The following is an 18478-nucleotide window of genomic DNA, read 5'->3' as shown; positions in this document are numbered from 1 at the left end:
TACTTTTTATTCCGAAATTCAGCTAATTTTAAATTGTATTCCTACTTTAACTCTTCTTTTATTTTATTTTTTGCTAATTTCGGATTTTTTATTTTTATTCCTAATTTTAATTAATTTTGTATTAGGTTTTTATATGGACTCTTCTTTTAATATTCCTTATTTTTTATTCCGAATTTCAGCTATTTTAATTATATTCCTACTTGGACTATCCTTTTCTTTTCTAATTTTGGACTTTATTTTATTTTTATTTCAAATTTTGATTAATCTCGTATTGGGTTCTTATATGGAAACTTCTTTCAATATTGCTTATTTTTAATAATATAATAGATATGTTAAAATGACAACATAATTTTAAATTTTGCAATAACTTTAAAAAACTACTAATGTGTAATATTCATATTGTATATTATATACGTGTTAGTTATTAATTATTTTTAATACCAAATTTTAGTTATTTGTAAATTATATATATTCCTATACGTATTCTAGGCTCGTCTTTTAATTTTTTAAATTCCAAATTTTCTATAAATTGTATTTCTATATGGACTTTATGCTCTTCTTCCAATATTATTTATTTTTATTTCTGATTTTTTATTATTTCTAATTGTATTTCTATGTGTACTCTAAACTTATCTTTCAATATTCTTTAATTTTTAATTTCGAATTTAAGTTACTTCTAAATTTTATTCCTATATTGACTTTAAACTCTTCTTCCCATGTTTTTCTTAATTTCGAATTTTAGTTATTTGTAAATTGTATTTTTATACGGGCTCTAAACTCTACTCTTAATAATTATGTTTATTCCAAGTTTTAGTTAGTTTTAAATTCCTATATGGACTCTATTATCTACTTATAATATTCCTTATTTTGTAATTTCGAATTTCTATTTTTTTTCTTAATTGTATTTCTATATGGACTCTATAATCTACTTCTAATATTCCTTATTTTTAATTCTAAATTTCTGTTATTTCCTAATTGTATTTATATATGGACTCTATACTCTACTTCTAATATTCCCTATTTTTAATTCTGAATTTAAGTTATTTCCTAATTATATTTCTATATGGACTCTATACTCCACTTCTAATATTCCTTATTTTTAATTCCGAATTTCAGTTATTTCCTAATTGTATTTCTATATGAACTCTAGTCTCCTCTTCTAATATTTCTTATTTTTTAATTCCAAATTTCAACTATTTCTAAATTGTATTTCTATATGGACTCTAGGAGTCTCCTCTTCTAATATTCCTTATTTTTTTAATTCCGAATTTCAGCTATTTCTAAATTATATTTCTATATGGACTCTGTTTTTTCTTTTTCTCCGATTAATATGAGAATTTCTAGGCCATGAGAGCGAACGTGGATGCTCTTTTTTCTATTTCTTTAATAATATAATAGATTTGAACCAAAATTTACCAGACATCATAAAGAATGGGCGAAATAGGAGGTCAAAGGTGTTTCGTGCTTCACCTAAATGGACAAATTTCGTTGAATTTCGGGCCATATTTGGTCAGAATCGTTGAACCCTACTGCACGTGCACTTGTATTTATTTTTCTGCGGCAAGTACTAAATTGACTTTTCTTATACTTTTTCCATCCCATAAAAAACTACTATAGTACTAGACACGACGCATCCTATTGCTACGAATCTGAACATAACTATATTAAAATTCGTTGTATTATAATGTGTTATATTCAGTTCTAGATTTGTTTGTTTTGTTTGTTTTGAACGGAGTGAGTACAATATTAATGATGGAAGAAAGAGGGTAAATAATTGGGTTTGAATCCAATCACCGGATAATCACTCGAGTCTATCTTAAGATTTTTACTTAACCATTGCGGGCTGAATCATTTGCACTTTTACTCCATCTAATCACGAAAACCCATCGTTTTGAGCCCTTTTCGAGTTGAACTATTCCGACTTGAGTATCCACTGCGTGTTTACTTCGCAATGCATCGACTGCGTCACCATGCCGCCCTCGCCTCCTCCCGCCTCCTCGTCCGCGACAACCAGCGCATCACCGCGCTCGCCCGCGCCGGCGACGTGGCCGCCGCGCGCAGGGTGTTCGACGCCATGCCCCGCCGCGACGCCGTCTCCTGGAACGCGCTCCTGACCGCGCTGTGGCGGGCGGGCCGCGACCTGCCCGCCGCGCGCAGCCTCTTCGACGATATGCCCTCCCGCAACGTCATCTCCTGGAACTCCATCATCGCCGGATGCCTCGCCCACGGCGACCTCGCGGCCGCCTCCGCCTACTTCGCGCGCGCCCCGCGCCGCAACGTCGCCTCGTGGAACGCCATGCTCGCCGGCCTCGTCCGGCTCGGCAGCATGGAGGACGCGCGGTCGCTGTTCGACCAAATGCCCGAGAGGAACGTGGTGTCGTACACCACCATGGTGGATGGGCTCGCGAGGTGCGGGGAGGTCGCTAGCGCGCGAGAGCTGTTTGACGCAATGCCTACAAGGAACTTGGTTTCGTGGGCTGCAATGATAAGTGGGTATGTCGACAACAACATGTTGGAAGAGGCAAGAAAATTGTTCGAGGCAATGCCAGAGAAGAATGTTGTGGCATGCACTGCGATGATCACAGGGTATTGCAAGGAGGGCGATTTGCAGAACGCCAGAAGGCTGTTTGATGGGATTCGTGCCAAGGATGTCATATCTTGGAACGCCATTATTTCTGGTATGCTACACAGATTACAGTTTCCTTTCTTACCCATCTTCTTTCTTTTTTTATTATACTTGGAGTACCAGTGAAGGTGGTGATTGACTGATTTGAAATTTAAAGTTGATCTGATTCATCCTTCAATTTGTATTTTTACATCTTAATTTACTTGACTGCCATTTTAGTAAAGGTTCAGAAAACTATCCAGGTTCTGGTTTTTTCCAATTTCCAGGAGCTATTCAATAGTTCAGTTCATCCCCTTTAACCTGCTCATCACAGGCCAACATACAAATATGGTTTCTCTAGAAGGTAATAGTTTGGTCCTTTACGCTGATAAAAAAAAGCTCGGCTCTAGTGTACAAAATTGTACGGTGAGGTGGGCATGTCAGCTGTTGAACATTGCAAGGTTTGTTTCATTGGATTATAGTGTTTCAAGCTTCAACTCGTCTGTAACTGTAACCCTTGTATCTCAGTTTCTGTTCGAGAAAATGGGGTAGGGATGGGTAGGGGATTTTATAACAAATATAATGCAATAAATAAGCAGATCTTTGCATTGAAAATTCTCGCAGTTAGCCTTTCCATGTTTCTGCAGGATATGTTCATAATGGACTTGGAGAAGAAGCAACGAAACTGTACATCATAATGCTTAGAGAAGGTATCAAACCAGATCAGGCAACACTTATTGCACTACTGACAGCATGTTCTTCTCTTGCTCTGCTCAGACAAGGAAGATCAACACATGCTGTTGTCATCAAAGCTATGTTAGAATCAAGCATTTCTATTTGTAATGCTTTGATGACAATGTATAGCAAGTGTGGCAATGTTGACGAGTCTGAGTTAGTCTTCATGAGTCTCAAAAGCCAGGATATTGTTTCTTGGAACACAATAATTGCCGCATATGCACAACATGGCAGATATCAGAAAGTTATTGCTCTGTTCCATGAGATGGAACTGTGTGGACTGATACCGAATGATATTACCTTCCTTAGCATGTTATCAGCGTGTGGACATGCTGGCAGAGTGGATGAAAGCTTGAAACTGTTTGATCTTATGTTTTCCAAATATGCAATATCTCCAAGAGCAGAACACTATGCTTGTATTGTGGATATATTGAGCCGAGCAGGACAGTTGGAGAAAGCATGTAGTTACATAAAGGAAATGCCTTCTGAGGCTGAGAAGAATGTTTGGGGCACTCTACTTTGTGCTTCTCAGACACATGGTAATGTTCAGTTGGGTGAACTTGCTGCTAAGATGCTTGTCCTATCAGACTTTGAAAGTTCAGGGGCTTATGTGATGCTTTCAAACATATATGCTGCTGCTGGCATGTGGGGTGAAGTCAATCGAGTAAGGAGCCAAATGAAGGAAAAAGGTGTGAAGAAGCAACCTGGACATAGCTGGACAGAGATTGCTGATAAAGTTCATATGTTTGTTGGTGGTGATGCATCCCATCCTGAGATGGACATGATCTTATCCGAGCTGAGAAAAATTAGCTTTCATATGCAGATGGTCACTGATAAAACTCAGATGATGGAAGAGCTAGTTCAAGAATGTGGTTAGTGCTTTTTATATCATCCAAATTCTCGTGCGAGTTTAGTAAGCTCTGCTGTACTCAGAATCTCCAGCTTTGTGCTCTAGGATCAAATTTCTATGAATAGATTATTCATATGAGATACATGAATTCCCAGAATGGATTTTAATCAAACGAGTACAGTGGATGTTGCTTTGATGACAAAGATATATCTCTTTGCAAAAGGAGGGTTGAAACTAGACATGAGAAGGAGCATATTTTGGAGGTAACAGCTACATTTATTGATCCTAACTTAGGACTTTACAGGCTTTGCAGCCAGTTGGCTAAAACTGATGATTTCAGGTCAATTGACCCAAAGGAAAGTGCTATCGTGTTTCATACAGATCGAAGTTGGTGTTCCACATAATCAATCTGTAGTTAGGCCTGGTAATGGGTCGTGGCCCACCCCGAACCCCACCCCTGCCCATTTCTATTTATATATTGCACCCAAACCCCACCCTAACCCACTAACATGCATATTTAGCCCAGACCAACCCCAACCTGTAACCTTCTCAGTGCTTGTTGAACCCTAACCCTTTGTGAACCCTTGGACAACCCATAAACAATGAAGAGACTAACCCATTGGGCTCAGCACGACAGCACGTCAACCATACAACAACTGTAGAGCCTTCGCACATACATGAAAATGAAGCTTTGTATACATGCATAGCACAGCTATAGGGAGTAAGACAAATAATTTTCAGATAAGTTAAATAGAGATTACCACAAACTAAGCCAGGTTTAAGTATATGACTGAACTTTCTTAAGACATACACAATAGTTTAGCAAAATTAGGCCACAAATAGGCACGCCTTGAAACTAATAAACATCTATGAATCATATCAGAATTTTTTCATTCAAAAGTACTAGCAAGATCTATTGATGCTTAATCTCAGCCTTCCTCTTATGCCACAGCTTGTCCAGTGCAATGTTTCCATCTCCCTGTAGAAACAAAATGAGGTTAGAAGTTAGAACCTATTGAAGGAGGCATCAGTACAATAATCCATGTTCCTATACTTAAGCAATGGAAATTCAGAATTGCTTTACTCCTTCCAGTTGCTTAATCATTCACCAATTCATAGTCTATCAAGTTACAAACAGAATTAGAAGTTGCAAAATCAAGTTGAACACAGGGGTTAAAAACATTTATCACCAGTTTAGGTCTATGTTGAGGACAGAACAATCCGGTGCAACAATAAATATATAGTGCAGATCAAGCTACATCTGAATAGATATGTAACTCTAAGTATATTACTTAGAAACAAATTGAAAATTTATACTAGTTGACATCAAGTAAGTTTTATTACAGTATAAATTAAATTACCAACTTTCAGTTAATCTCAAACAGAAGAGCAGCTAGTTCGACCAACACAGTTTCAGATTATATATGTGTGTTTATTTAAAATCCAAGATATATACAACTTAATGTATTACAAGTTGCAGAAGTACAAATCATTATATGCCCAGAATTTTCTCTATTACAGATTCCTAAAATTCAATATGAGTTACAGTTAACTTCTCGGAATAATCATCACAAAGAACTAATAATCTAAAACATGATATTCGTTAAAAAAATCATTTCAGTGTCAGTAGTACAACTGAAAGTGGCAAAGAAGGCTTTTGACACAAAGAGGGACTAGCAAGAATAACAATGCCTTGAAACAATATTCGTTCCTCTGCATATACTTCTTATTTAAGAGAATCCTATGATCTCTCTATACAAGCTTATACATTATATTCAATGTCTAATCTAATCCTAATAGCTTTTTACAAGTTTGTACTGTGAATCGGCAAACTAACAAGCAATCCCTAGCTGGATTAACAATTTCAACATGTGATCAAGATTTGCTTCATTCAGATGTTAGCAGAGCAATCTAATCCGCTGCACCGAAACCAAGAACAAAAATAGCAATGCCTGTAGCAAAGAAAACAAACCTTGGTTGCAGAAACCGACTTGCAGAGAAAGGGTTGCGCGGTGCTGTGGATCTCGAACAGGAGGCGGAGGCGACGGAGGACGGCGGCGCGGTGCCGGATCTTGACCGGGAGGCGGAGGACCGACAGCTGGTGGAGGCGTACGACGCGCCGGCGGACGGGGTGGCGTGATCTGGACGGGAAGGACAGAGCGTCGGCGCTCGCGGACGGGGACCGGGACAGCGACGGAGGATCGCGACGGGGAGGGGGAGGAGGAGGCGGAGGCGGAGGGGGAGAATGCGGCGCAAGGCGGCGGTGGGCAGTGGCCGCCGATCCAGTCACCGAGCTCCTACCGCTGTGGGTTCTCCCACAAAGAAGACCCTTTTTTACTGCCCATGGGCTGAACCCCATTCTGAGCTACAGTGTCCAACCCATCGTAACCCTCATTTTATATGGCCCAACCCAACCCTGCCCTTATTCCTTCCTATAACCCATACAAGACACACCATTTTCAGCCCATTAGTGTTTCAACCCGTACAACCCATGGGTTGGCTAGCCCATTACCAGGCTTATCTGTAGTTCCCCATAAATATCTTGACGGGATGTGTTTGCTTGTTGCAATATTACTTTGGCCTAGTTGGACAGAAAGGGAAGAAGTCTGTTCATTCTGCTTTGGTATATTAATATAACGGAGTTAGTTACGTTTTCAAGGATGGCTTTCAATTAAAAGCTGGGCCACTGGCCTCTTTTCTAAAGAAAGCTATGTTTTCCAAAAAAAAAAAAATCAATACTCCATGAAGGATGATTTCATGGCAGATAAAATGAAGCATACATGAACAACCTTCATCAGGAAAAATAAATTATTAGGCACTTACCTGTGTTTACCCAAAGAGAAAGTCACTTTTATATTGAAAATTAGAGGGGCCGAGATAAAGTGCTATGTTATGTAGCAACTTTACTCAACCAGTCTGCTTAATATACATTGGTCGGAATCTTGGCCGACCCGGCGAAAAAAACTTTACTCAACCAGTCTGCTATTTACAAATCAGATTTTAATAGCTGCGTGCTATTTTCGGAGAAATCTCTTGTATTTCATTTCCAAGTTTGAACAATACAAGTTCATTATGATTTTATACGCTACATAAACAAAGAAACATGCAATTCATTAGTACCTTAGAAGGGTAGGTTGAATATAATATAATATAATAATCTGACCGATTTTATTAATAGAAGTGTTTCAGTTATCTGGAAATTTAACTTTGGACAGACTTGAATCACAAAACAAGGACTTCAAAATGCATATTGTAATATTTCTGCACTAGTCAAAACAATTCAAGATTTCCACATCAAGACTTTACACCTAGTGGATTCCAAAATGCAGAGAATGTATAAAAAGAGCCAAGAGAATTTGAAAGCTATGCTGGTTTCATATTCCAACATCTGTATTATATACACATATGCTTCATAGGTTTACACATGCAACGCCAAGGTTTAGTCAAGGCATATCATTTCAGTTTGCCAGATTGAATTCTCAGCATTCCAACTGTCTTGTGAACGACTTTGAAGAGCAAAAGATAATCTGAAGTTGTATTTGATTGCTGTCTAAGGATGTTAGATTGCACTTTGAGAGTTTCTTTTCTTCATTATGTCAGCAAATTTTCTGAGAACTGTCCTCTTTTTGTGCAGCGCAGGATTCCTGATATCCTCCAACTGGGTTCTTTCGTGGTCATAATACACCTCATTTCCCTTGGTATCTCTGGGTGATGCTTCTGCTGAGGTTTTGGTCGACTCTGAACTGAACATAGCATCAATCATATCCTTTAATTCTCCAATACTACTTTGTGCCGCAGACTCGCTTACCTTGAGGGACTCATAGTCTTGTATGATGCTCTGTAAGGTATTCTCTTTCTCAGATATGTCTTCTTTAAGCTGAGAATTCTCTGCCCTGGCAATCTCCAAAGATTCTTTTGCTACATTAGCTTCACACACTGCATGCTTCAACATTTCTCTCAACCTGGAATTCTCATCTCTGATCACCCTTTGTGATTCGATCAATTTATTATTCTCCTCCTTTGCTTTGATGAGATCCCCCTCAAACATCTTGATGCAATCAACCAGTCCCCTCTCTTTCTCTTTTGAGGCTGCTGCTAACTCATCTGACTCAAACTTCAGTTGCGCTGCCTCTTCCAGTGCTACCTGGAGCTTCTCCTCTGTGTTTTTAAGCAAGGCCTTTGAGTTCTCCATTTCAGTTCTTGCATTAGTCAACTCAGATTGCGCTAATGAAAGTTTCGCTTTTGCATCTCTGGCATCAGTTGTCTGTTCCTTCAAAGCTATTGCCAAATCATCCATGGCCTTCTTGCACTTCTCCTCAGCTTCGACAGCCAACTTGAGTTCACGCTGTAATGACCACGTCTCTACCTCACCAGGATCAGCAAAGGAGAAAGACATTATTCCCCTTCTCCTGAGATTCCTAGCCGGTTGGCTAGGATTAGAAGACAGTGCACTGAAGGCTTCCGAGCTCTTTTTATTATCTTTGAGGGAAGCAATCTCAAGCTTGGCCTCCTCCAGAGATACCTTGGTTTGTTCAAGCTGCTTCGTTTGGGCCCCCAATGACACTAGCAGTTTCTTCTCTGAATCCCTTGCTGCCTCCTGTTCACCTTCTAACTGCTCTAATCTGTGCACAAGGTCCAACTTATCATCACCTCCATTGCTTGTCACCTTATTCTCATTCTTTTTCTTCTTGAGCCCTGCTATCTCATCCAGAGCACGCGCCTTCTCCTTTTTCTCATTCTTCAGCTCTTCCTGCAGCTTGTTCAATTTCTCCTGCATCTCTGATGCCTCGGTGATTGAATTGGAGGCTTTGTCACCATTGGAAGTTGATCTGACGCTGTCAACAAAAACATTGTTCATGTTGATTCATGGATTGGTGGAAATCATCAAAACAGTAAATCTAAAAACAAGGAATTAAACAGAAATTCCACTCAATGAAAACCGAGATGTCAAAAACTCACAAAATGATTCCAGAACTTGAAAAAGAAAAGTTGGGAATAGACAATTACTCTACCTGGACCTGAAGGAGAACATCTTGTCCATTCAAGAACCCTGCAGCCAGCCCAGAATTAGCCGACCATGCCACCTGCGTTCCTCCAAAGTCGTATACTATGAAACCCAAAATTCTATCAGTAAGATAGAGAAACAGAGAATACGGTGTTACTCTGAAATGGTGGTGTCCGCATACCGGAGGCTACGGTTGCTCCTGGGTATAGAAGTAGAGATCATACCGCGTCTTTCGCGTTGCCAGAGGAAGGAGAAGATGAAAAGGCTTATTGAAGAAGGCAAGGAATTGAAACCGTCCAAACCTCGAGAGCCGCCTTGAAGGGTAAGCAGAAAAGCACAGAAGCGGTCCAAGTTTGTTTTCTTCAGAATTTTAGATGTACCCATTTGTTTATTTATTAATTATTAGGACTGTTGTCCAGTTGAGTTGTGCTTCTCTGTCCTGACCATCGACATCAGCTGGCCCCAGCAGTCAGCCAAAGACGCCAGTTCCTCTAGGTATGTTTCCTTGTATATATCATCATCATATATTGACTACCTGCCTCTCACCCTCTTCCTCGCTCATTGATGCTAATATTATCGAGACTACTATGATTTTGGTATTTATTAGCTCGCGTGCACGTATTGCCTATTGGAATCTTGGATTTATGTTTGTGGCGTATGCTTGATCGATTTACATTTGATGCTTTACAAGTTTGGTGCTATTAGCCATAACACCGTCCTGCTTTTGTTTATACTCTTTTTGTTATTCATGACGCGTGGGCACAGACCGAAAGCAATTGCTGGTAATTAAATTTGTTTTAAACCCTTTCTATATGCGCATCTTTGGGTATTTTTTGTGCACATTTTGTTAAGGCTACTGAAAAGGTGAATATTTACTGTCTGGAAATGGAAGGGCGTTTATTACGTGAAATATATTAGGTAACTGACCCGCATCCTAAAGCGTGCAAATAGTCTCGTGGTTGGTGAATTACTGAGTTGGTTAATGGTTAATGCTGATCGGTCTCATATTTGTTCTCTCTAAAAAGCCAAGCGTACTATGCTAAATATTTAGGCAAATTTTGCTGCAGAATATCGTGACTTCTCGTGGTTTTAGCTGTAGGACACTGCACGAAATCACTAATGAGAAAACGCTACAGAACATCGTGACTTCATAGTTTTAGCGGTAGGACACCATATGAAGTCACTTATAAGGGAACACACTCTGTAAATGTGGTTATTTATCCGAGGACACTCCATCCATTAAATTAATGTTTTCGTGCTAACTAGACGAGAGGGGGCCTACTTTTTTACACAACTTGACCAAATTGCCCCTCCTCTCTCATTCTCATCCTCCTTCCTTATCTCTTCATCTCTCTCTCATTCTCTTTTACAAGGCGGCGGAGGCCTGCTCAACAGCGGCGGCACGCGTGACCTGCTCGGCGGCGGTGGCGGAGCCCGGAGCACGCGTTGCCCGCTTCTTCCCCGCCTCCTTTCTCGCGATGATGGCGTCTTTCGTCGACTTGACATCACAATTGAACAGCGGTTCTTGGCCGCGCCCAGCTCGGCCCGAAGCAGCTCATGCTCCTCGCCAAGCGGCATGGAGGAGGGGATAGAGGGAAGAGAGATAGGAGAGCTAACATGTGGGCCCAAGGGCATTTTTGATATTTTACGTGATTTCTCTCTCATCTTCAACCGAAAATTATTATTTTAATGAGTAAGATGTCCACTAGTAAATATCTAACTTTTGAGAGTTTCTTCCTCAAAAGTCACTTCGTGCGGTATCCTACAGCTAAAACCGGTCACTTCGCGCGGTATACTACAGCTAAAACCGCGAAGTCATAGTGTACTGTAGCAACATTTCCCAAATCTTAAACACCTAAATCTTCTTTTTCTCACCTTTAACTCCTAGACTATGCCCCTTGTAGGAGTAGATTTTTTGTTTTTATCTAAGAGCATGTTCAAAGATAGAATCGGTATGATCTGCTATACTATACAAGATTATTTAGAAACTACATCCATACAATAATTAAGACAATAAAACTCTAAGCATTAACCCAATATATATGTTTTTATTACTGTTCTCTCATTTTCATCATATTCCTATGTAACTACTATGTAATTGAGTGTAGCTGTAAGTTGGATATGTAAAAGCACGAATCTTGATGCAAGATCTTACGAATAAAAAAGTGAAAAATAGGAGCATAAAAATCTGGTGCAAGTTAAATAGCAAAATGGTTAAAAAAAAAACTCCTATGTACCCATTCCATAAGAAATTTAGCATAAGCTCACATCTCATGTTTTATTTTTCTTCGCTACGTCCAATACACGTTCTCTCTCTACGATTTCCAGCAAAATTCTTGTGTTTTAAACTTTTAATTCATGTGAATCATCCAACGACATTATCTTTAACGTTCTTCTAGTTATTTTTTTCCTATTTCTGTATTTTGAAAATCCACATTCCAAATGATCACGCTTTCTCTAGGATTTTTCCTATTCCTACGTTTGTTTCCCAAATTACTAAACGGTGTTTTGCTTACAAATATTTCTATTAGAAAATTATTTGAAAAAACATATTAATCCATTTTCAAGTTTAAAATAATTAATACTCAATTAATCATGTACTAATAACACACCTCGTTTTAATAACACGCCTCGTTTTATGTGTATTCTCATTTTTTTTCTTTTTCCTCTCAAACACTTCATAAGAACCAATCTTTTTCTTTCCCCTCCTCTCAAACATTCCAAGAACAGACTCCTCTCAAACACTCCATGAGCATCCCTCCTTTCCCCGCCTTGTTCCTTACTGTAAGTTTGTAACGGTAATATTAACTCAACTATGAGAATTGTTAGACTTTATAATTTTATTAGGATATAAAATTATTGATTGGAGTTTTTGTGAGTTACTTCCTCCGTCCAAAAATCAAGGCCTATTTTCCTTTTTTTTTTTGGTTTTTTCAAAAACCTAAGAGCTATTTGTAGTCTCTATAGAGCTACGTGCTAAATTTGTTGGGTGCAACCTAAGAATACATGGGTTTTATCACATAGTGAATGAGTTAATTACTCACTGCTCTGAATAACAAAATAAATATAGGTCTTATATTTCTGGATGGAGTAGATCGTATCTTTGACATCTTGGCCCAATTAGGAATTGGCATGTGTGGCTCATGAGAGCTGTGTGCGCATGTTTAGTACCACCTTGCAAGTTTAGCAAAGTTGAAATCAACTTAGAAGGCCTCTTCCCTCCAACCATGTCACTCTCAAGTTAATCCTTTTATACGAAACGAGGACGAAAATGTAAGTGGAGTGGTATGTGTAAGTGGGCTCACCCGTCAGTTGGGTTAGGCTACATGTTTTTGGAGGGAGGGCTGTGACAAATGGTATCAGAGCCGATTCTCGCAGTTGTACGTATGGGTCGGTGTGCGAGCATATGGCTCATGTGGCATCTATGTTGAGGCACATGGCATGGCGTATGGCGCCGGCCCTAGACGACTCTCGGGTTAACTTTTTACACGAGGTGAGGATGAAAAAGTGTAAGTGCAGTGTTATGTGTAAGTGGACCGCCCGTCAGTTAGGCTTGTGACGGTATCTAAACCTAATAATGGAGTAGTGGTACTTCATTAGCCACAGTCCACGGTGCGCCAGAGCTATCAAATGATATAAGCATTTGATGATTCATCAGCAACGATCCATCCTATAGACGATACGATTGGTTCCCAACGGAAATAATTCTGATTCTCCACGATTCCCCTCCGAATATCTTTGGGTGGAAAAGCAAACAAGACAGCACAAAAGTTCAATGGCATAATTAATTTAATCAATTATCGAACATACTAATTCATTGCACATGGTCGCACGCCATACGCCTGTTTGCAGCTGCATGGTTGCAATTATTTGGCCTCTAGCTGTTTGCATCTTTCCTCCCAGATCAAGCAGTGATTATTGTTGTGTAAATTACACAACAAGCTCAAACCAAAGCCTAATCATCAGTCCATCACAAATCATCAGTTAAATATCGAACAAGCATAGCCATTCAATCATAGTAAACAAGAGTTGACAATCCTTGTCCTAGTTAAAGGCTTGAGGCACTCTCCCACACACGAGCAGGATTCCAGCAGGAAAGTAACAAATAATACATGAGGATGGCGATAGCAATATAAGTAAACAAAGGGTAAGCAAAGACCCGACGAAAGGACACAAGAAAATGGTCCTTGTACAAGCATCATAACTACCCCCAGCGGTTAAGAGACAGACGACTGTCACTAGGATCTTTAGCTAGTGCTCATCCTCAGGCTTGGTTGCATCCCTCATTTCATCACCTCCATCGTCCTGTACATATAGAACAGTTAGCACCAGTGGCAATAGTATGGCAAGTGTTGTGTTCATAAGTTTTTTGCATTTTCGACTAGCATATACACCGATCTACCTGCATATCAGAAGTCCACAAAGTGAGATTGTCGCGAAGAAGCTGCATGATCAGGGTGCTGTCCTTGTAGGATTCTTCCCCAAGGGTATCCAGTTCCGAAATAGCTTCATCGAAGGCCTACATAAACCAGAAAGTATGATCACATAGTGAATGAGTGAAATACAACATGAGCTGCCTATTATCAGTAATTTAGTTTTTCTGTTGTACCCAAAAAAGTTTCACAGAAATGTATGACCTTGGACAACTAGACTTCTGAAGGCAGGAATTCAAAGCAATAATACCACTAGAAGATACAATGTTGTACATCAATACATGCATATCATCAACAGCATGGGACTATGTCCCTTATAGAATTGACTCCAAAAGAACACTTGAGGAGCATAAGCTCATTGCAACAAACATATACAGCTACATAATTATTGGCATTCATGAGCAAACAAGTTTGTCAGGCCAGACAGATGAGCGGTATGGTACACTTCTTTTGTTAACTAAGCAACCCATGCCATGACTTAAGCCTGCACATAGCAAGCAGGCATATGGGCCACCACTCTGCAAGATAACAGCGGTCACATCTTGGATGCATGCGGCAATTTGAGCCGGCATGGATCACAGATTCTCACAGCTAATACAGGATGCCAACTTGCCAAGCAACCATGACCAGATATCCAAAGCAGCTAAAGCACTACGGAATGCAACTGTAACTGAAGAATTTCACACTCTCTGAACACTGTAGGCTCAGTGAGGCATGAATCATACGGAAGCAAGCATTACAAGTCTACAAGATCTACCTTGGCATGAAAAAAACTCTAAATATTGGAGGACCAATTGGACAAAGAAACTAATAAATCAGCTGGAACCTTACCATTGGCAAGCAACAAATTGTAGATCTACACACTGTTCTTTGAACTGACTAACTCGGAAGGTAAGCAAATCACCTGCTTGGCGAGCGTGCACGCGCGGTCGGGCGAGTTGAGGATCTCGTAGTAGAACACGGAGAAGTTGAGCGCAAGGCCCAGTCTGATGGGGTGCGTCGGCGACAGCTCCTTCATGGCTATGTCCTAGAGAAAGGAAAATCCCCAAGATCCAAAATTATTTTTAGTCAAATTGGTCGGATAGGTCAGCAAGAAAAGATGGGAGATGTTCGTGGAGGAAGAGTAGGGGTACCTGCGCGGCCTGGTAGGCGGCGAGGGTGGCGTCGGCGGCGTCCTTGCGCTCGGCTCCGGTCTTGAACTCGGCGAGGTAGCGGTGGTAGTCGCCCTTCATCTTGAGGTAGAAGACCTTGGCGTCGACGGCGGCGGCGGCGGGGACGAGGCGCTCGTCGAGGAGGCGGAGTATCCCCGCGCAGATGTTGGAGAGCTCGGCCTCGACGCGGGCGCGGTAGGAGCGCGCGGCGGCGGCGTGGCCCGCGGCGCCGCGGCCTTCCTCCTTCTGCTCGATGGAGGACACGATGCGCCACGACGCCCTGCGCGCGCCGATGACGTTCTTGTACGCCACGGACAGCAGGTTCCTCTCCTCCACCGTGAGCTCCCCACCCCCGCCCGCCGCCGCCGCCGTCACCACCTTCTCCATGAACTCCACCATCTCCTCGTACCTCTCCGCCTGCTCCGCCAGCTTCGCCATGTACACCATCTCCTCCCTCGTCCCTCCTCCCGCCGCCGCCGCCATCGTCTCTCTCTCTCTCTCTTGCGGATTCGGGTGGAGTTGAGTTGAGCCTGTGAGTGGGTGGGGGCGACCAGAAGAGGGGAGGAACCGAGGAAGGAGAAGAAGTGGGGAGGAGCGGCTGCGGTTTTAAAACGAGGTGTGGTGTCTGTGGTCACTTTTGCCTTTCTTTTTTATTATCGCTTTCTCTCTTTCTTTCTTTTTTGTCCCTTTATTAGTTTTTTTTTCCTTCTGTTCTGCGCCGTAGTAGTAGAGGTGTTGGAGATAAGAACGAGAACGAGGGAGGGGTGCGAGATTTGTTTCAGTTAAAAAAAATGATATCCATGTGTTAGCTTCTGAATAGCTGGATTTTTTTTCCTCCCTTTGGGAGGGGGGCGAGATTGGACGGATCTTTGTATATGTAGCACTGTAGAATAAGTTTATCTCTTGTCCCTTAACTTGTCAACGAATCTTATCTTCGTCCTTCAATCGAAAAACCAGAGATAATAGGTCTCTCAACTATCAAAACTGGTACATATGATGTCCCTCGGCAGTTTAGATGGTGGTTTTGGCTGACGTAGTGGCTACGTGACTGATTTGACTCGGTTTTCATCTGGTGTGGTATTGACGTGGCGCTTATATGTCAATTTGATCCGGAAAAATAATAAAACCTGTGGGACCCACATGCCAGTTTCGTAGACAAAATAATTAAAAAATGGTGAGACCCATGTGAGCCCCACATGTCATTCTCACACAGTATCACTTTTCCTTGCCAAGTTATAGAGAAAGATTTTAAGTATGTCTCCTTGAACTGCTACATCATTTGTTCCGTGTCCGCCTTCTGCTCATATGACAGATCTTCAGCCTTGACAAGGACGATGTTATCTTTGTCAATTTCTGAAGTTGACATGGTGAATGAATGTTTTCATCCCACTGGACGTGCCAAAAGCTTGTTACTGGGAAAACACGACGACATGGGAGATCTGCTTAGCTCCAGTGCAAGTCAATGGCCTGCCTAGTGCGCTTGTAGGGCGTGCCAGTTAGTTTGATCCTGCAACTAGCAAGAAACATAGAAACATAGTTAGGGTGTATTTGGTTGTGCTGTGGCTTTTGGAAAAACTGATGTGGGCTGTGGAAAAGCAGTTGTGGAAAAAGCAGAAGGCCGTTTGGTTAGAGCAGTTGTGAAACTGTAGGTTGTAGAAGAAATACCTGTTGTCGGTGATATAGGTCCGGGGTAAAAAACTTAAAGGGAAGAAGCCCCCCCCCCAACTTTCACGTGGCGCTCCCCCCACCCCCCGAGGGGGTCGGTCCCATGGATGGGTGGCAGTCGCCCCTTCCGAGCCTGAGGGGTCGGGCTACCGGCGGTCACCATGTGGCCACCGAGCGTATGAGGTTAGGTGGACGCTCCCCGGCGTCTACCTAATCGCATTTAGTGCAAGCGGAGCGAGCGCACCACGCTGCATTAAATGTGGCGTGCTGCGTGCCTGACTAGCATGCGACCGGTATGTGACCGGTCGAATAACAGATGGGACGGCGGCAAGCCACACGCGTTCTACCCGAGTGTCAGGCGGCGTGCGGCAGGTATGCCCCGTCCCATCATGATGATGAGAGGTTATGGGCCTCTCAACTGATCTGGAATCGGCTTGACCGCTCTGGACATGCCCGAGATTGTGTTCCTGGTGCACGCGTGTCCCCAAATCCTTCTCCATTAAATGCGTGTGGGCCTACGTCACCCGTGTCAGCCGGCATGATTTGATGGGCCCCACACAGCAGCTGACGTGCAAATAGCTTCCGGGTTAAGGCACGAGACACACATTTAATGTAGAGAATATTTTTCCCTCTTCACTAATTGTCACTCACAGCGCGTGTGGGAACCCCTTGGAGTATAAAAGGAGGTCCATGTCACGGTCCCCCACTCAAGGAGTTCATCCTCCGACACCTGTAATGCCCCTAAAGGCCTGTGGGACTATTTATATGCAAATTACTCGTGAAAACCTATTCCGTTTAATATTGCATATTTAAATAGCTAATTTGGAAAGAGAAAATATATGTTTCCATGCATCAAAGTAATATGGCCAACATGAATAGAACAAAACATAAATGGTTTATACAATGATGCCATATCTCAAAATAACTATTCTCCTCTTGCACTAACCAACCAAAGCATCAGCTATCCTAGTACAAATAGTGTTCACGGTATCAGCATTCTCAACATCTTCACTCTCATTGTATGCCATGTCACTTGTATCTTGTACTCCCTCCATCCCAAAATATAAGGGAGTTTGGAGGGATGTGACACATCTTAGTACTACGAATCGGAACAGGTTATTTGTTCAGATTCGTAATACTAGAAAATATCACATCCCTCCAAAATCCCTTATATTATGGGACGGAGGGAGTAGTAAGTAGTCCTTGTCAGCATCACATCTCTCAAACTCCTTATCACGTAAATTGCTATCACGGATGAAGTTATGCAAAGCAAGACAAGCCATGATGATATGATTCTGGGTAGTAGGTGAGAAACTTGGGATGCCCTTCAAAATATGCCACTTTTACTTAAAGACTCCAAAAGACCTTTCAATAACATTTTAAGGGAGGAATGTAAGAAATTGAACACCTCGTACTTTCCTTGAGGAGGTCCCGAACGATGCCGAAATTCCGGTATATGGTATGTGGTTCTTTTGTAAGGTGCAAGATACCCTATTCAATTTGGATAACCCGAGTCGACTAGATAATATTTTCATATAAAACGAAGTTAGTAATGCAAATAATAATACTAGGGTACAAATATCAAAATTAATGAAGGAACCATTTATACCTGCAGGAGGCACGGGAAATGAAGGAAAATTTGCCAATGCACGAGTGAAGATGCGCGAGCCGGGCCCCGACGAGCGGGGTGTCGGCGACCGGTCGAAGGGAGATGGGGAATGGTGTCGAGGGCCGCAGTCATAAGTGATTTTGAAAGTCAAAAGTCAACCAAAGAATCCAAAAGCCATAAGTGATTTTGCTTTAAAGCTGCTTTTTTTTCGCCTGCACGGTGCGCTCCTCTTCACGGATGCGCGAGATAGGAGAGGGAGAGGGAGAGGGGGAGGGAAGCGGTACTGGCTGGGGGTGGGGGAGAGATGGAGGGGTAGTTGGATAGCATTTGCGGGTAATTTTGGTTCAACTTTTGGGGTACTTCTGAATTTTGGCTGGAGTTGGCGTTGTGGTGCGACGGGAATGTCGCTCCACACCGCTAGTACA

General features: G+C 41.8%; 3 protein-coding genes and 1 non-coding gene across 7 annotated transcripts; 1 reads left to right on the top strand and 3 right to left on the bottom strand.

Annotated features, from left to right (window-relative positions):
- Positions 1-1919: 1919 nt before the first annotated feature.
- On the top strand, positions 1920-4368 carry LOC4345851 (pentatricopeptide repeat-containing protein At1g09410, mitochondrial). Its single transcript, XM_015794316.3, has 2 exons — positions 1920-2678; positions 3253-4368. The coding sequence occupies exons 1-2, from the start codon at positions 1952-1954 to the stop codon at positions 4215-4217; spliced, it is 1692 nt and encodes a 563-aa protein (XP_015649802.1). The 5' UTR covers positions 1920-1951; the 3' UTR covers positions 4218-4368.
- A 537-nt stretch (positions 4369-4905) lies between these two features.
- Positions 4906-6542, bottom strand: LOC112939915 (uncharacterized). The gene is made up of 2 exons (XR_010734728.1): positions 6163-6542; positions 4906-5169 (listed from the first exon to the last, which is right to left on the bottom strand). It is a non-coding gene; the product is annotated as an uncharacterized protein (transcript).
- Positions 6543-7424: 882 nt separating this feature from the next.
- Positions 7425-9559, bottom strand: LOC4345852 (putative WEB family protein At1g65010, chloroplastic). 4 transcript variants are annotated; one of them, XM_015794318.3, is made up of 3 exons: positions 9377-9559; positions 9203-9297; positions 7425-9025 (listed from the first exon to the last, which is right to left on the bottom strand). In XM_015794318.3, the coding sequence occupies exons 2-3, from the start codon at positions 9229-9231 to the stop codon at positions 7750-7752; spliced, it is 1305 nt and encodes a 434-aa protein (XP_015649804.1). In that variant the 5' UTR covers positions 9232-9297; positions 9377-9559; the 3' UTR covers positions 7425-7749. The 4 variants fall into 4 exon arrangements, with proteins under 4 accessions (XP_015649804.1, XP_015649805.1, XP_015649806.1 ...); XM_015794319.3 differs by having other exon boundaries at positions 9420-9559; XM_015794320.3 differs by having other exon boundaries at positions 9203-9274; positions 9377-9523.
- A 3554-nt stretch (positions 9560-13113) lies between these two features.
- LOC4345850 (14-3-3-like protein GF14-A) lies at positions 13114-15358 on the bottom strand. Its single transcript, NM_001403640.1, has 4 exons — positions 14762-15358; positions 14533-14655; positions 13598-13714; positions 13114-13500 (listed from the first exon to the last, which is right to left on the bottom strand). The coding sequence occupies exons 1-4, from the start codon at positions 15260-15262 to the stop codon at positions 13447-13449; spliced, it is 795 nt and encodes a 264-aa protein (NP_001390569.1). The 5' UTR covers positions 15263-15358; the 3' UTR covers positions 13114-13446.
- Positions 15359-18478: the final 3120 nt, after the last annotated feature.

This window comes from Oryza sativa, chromosome 8 (genome assembly GCF_034140825.1).
Source record: "Oryza sativa Japonica Group chromosome 8, ASM3414082v1".
Lineage (NCBI taxonomy): Eukaryota > Viridiplantae > Streptophyta > Magnoliopsida > Poales > Poaceae > Oryza > Oryza sativa.
The sequence above is the reverse complement of the archived record's forward strand: the minus strand, read 5'-3'. Positions and strand labels throughout refer to the sequence as shown.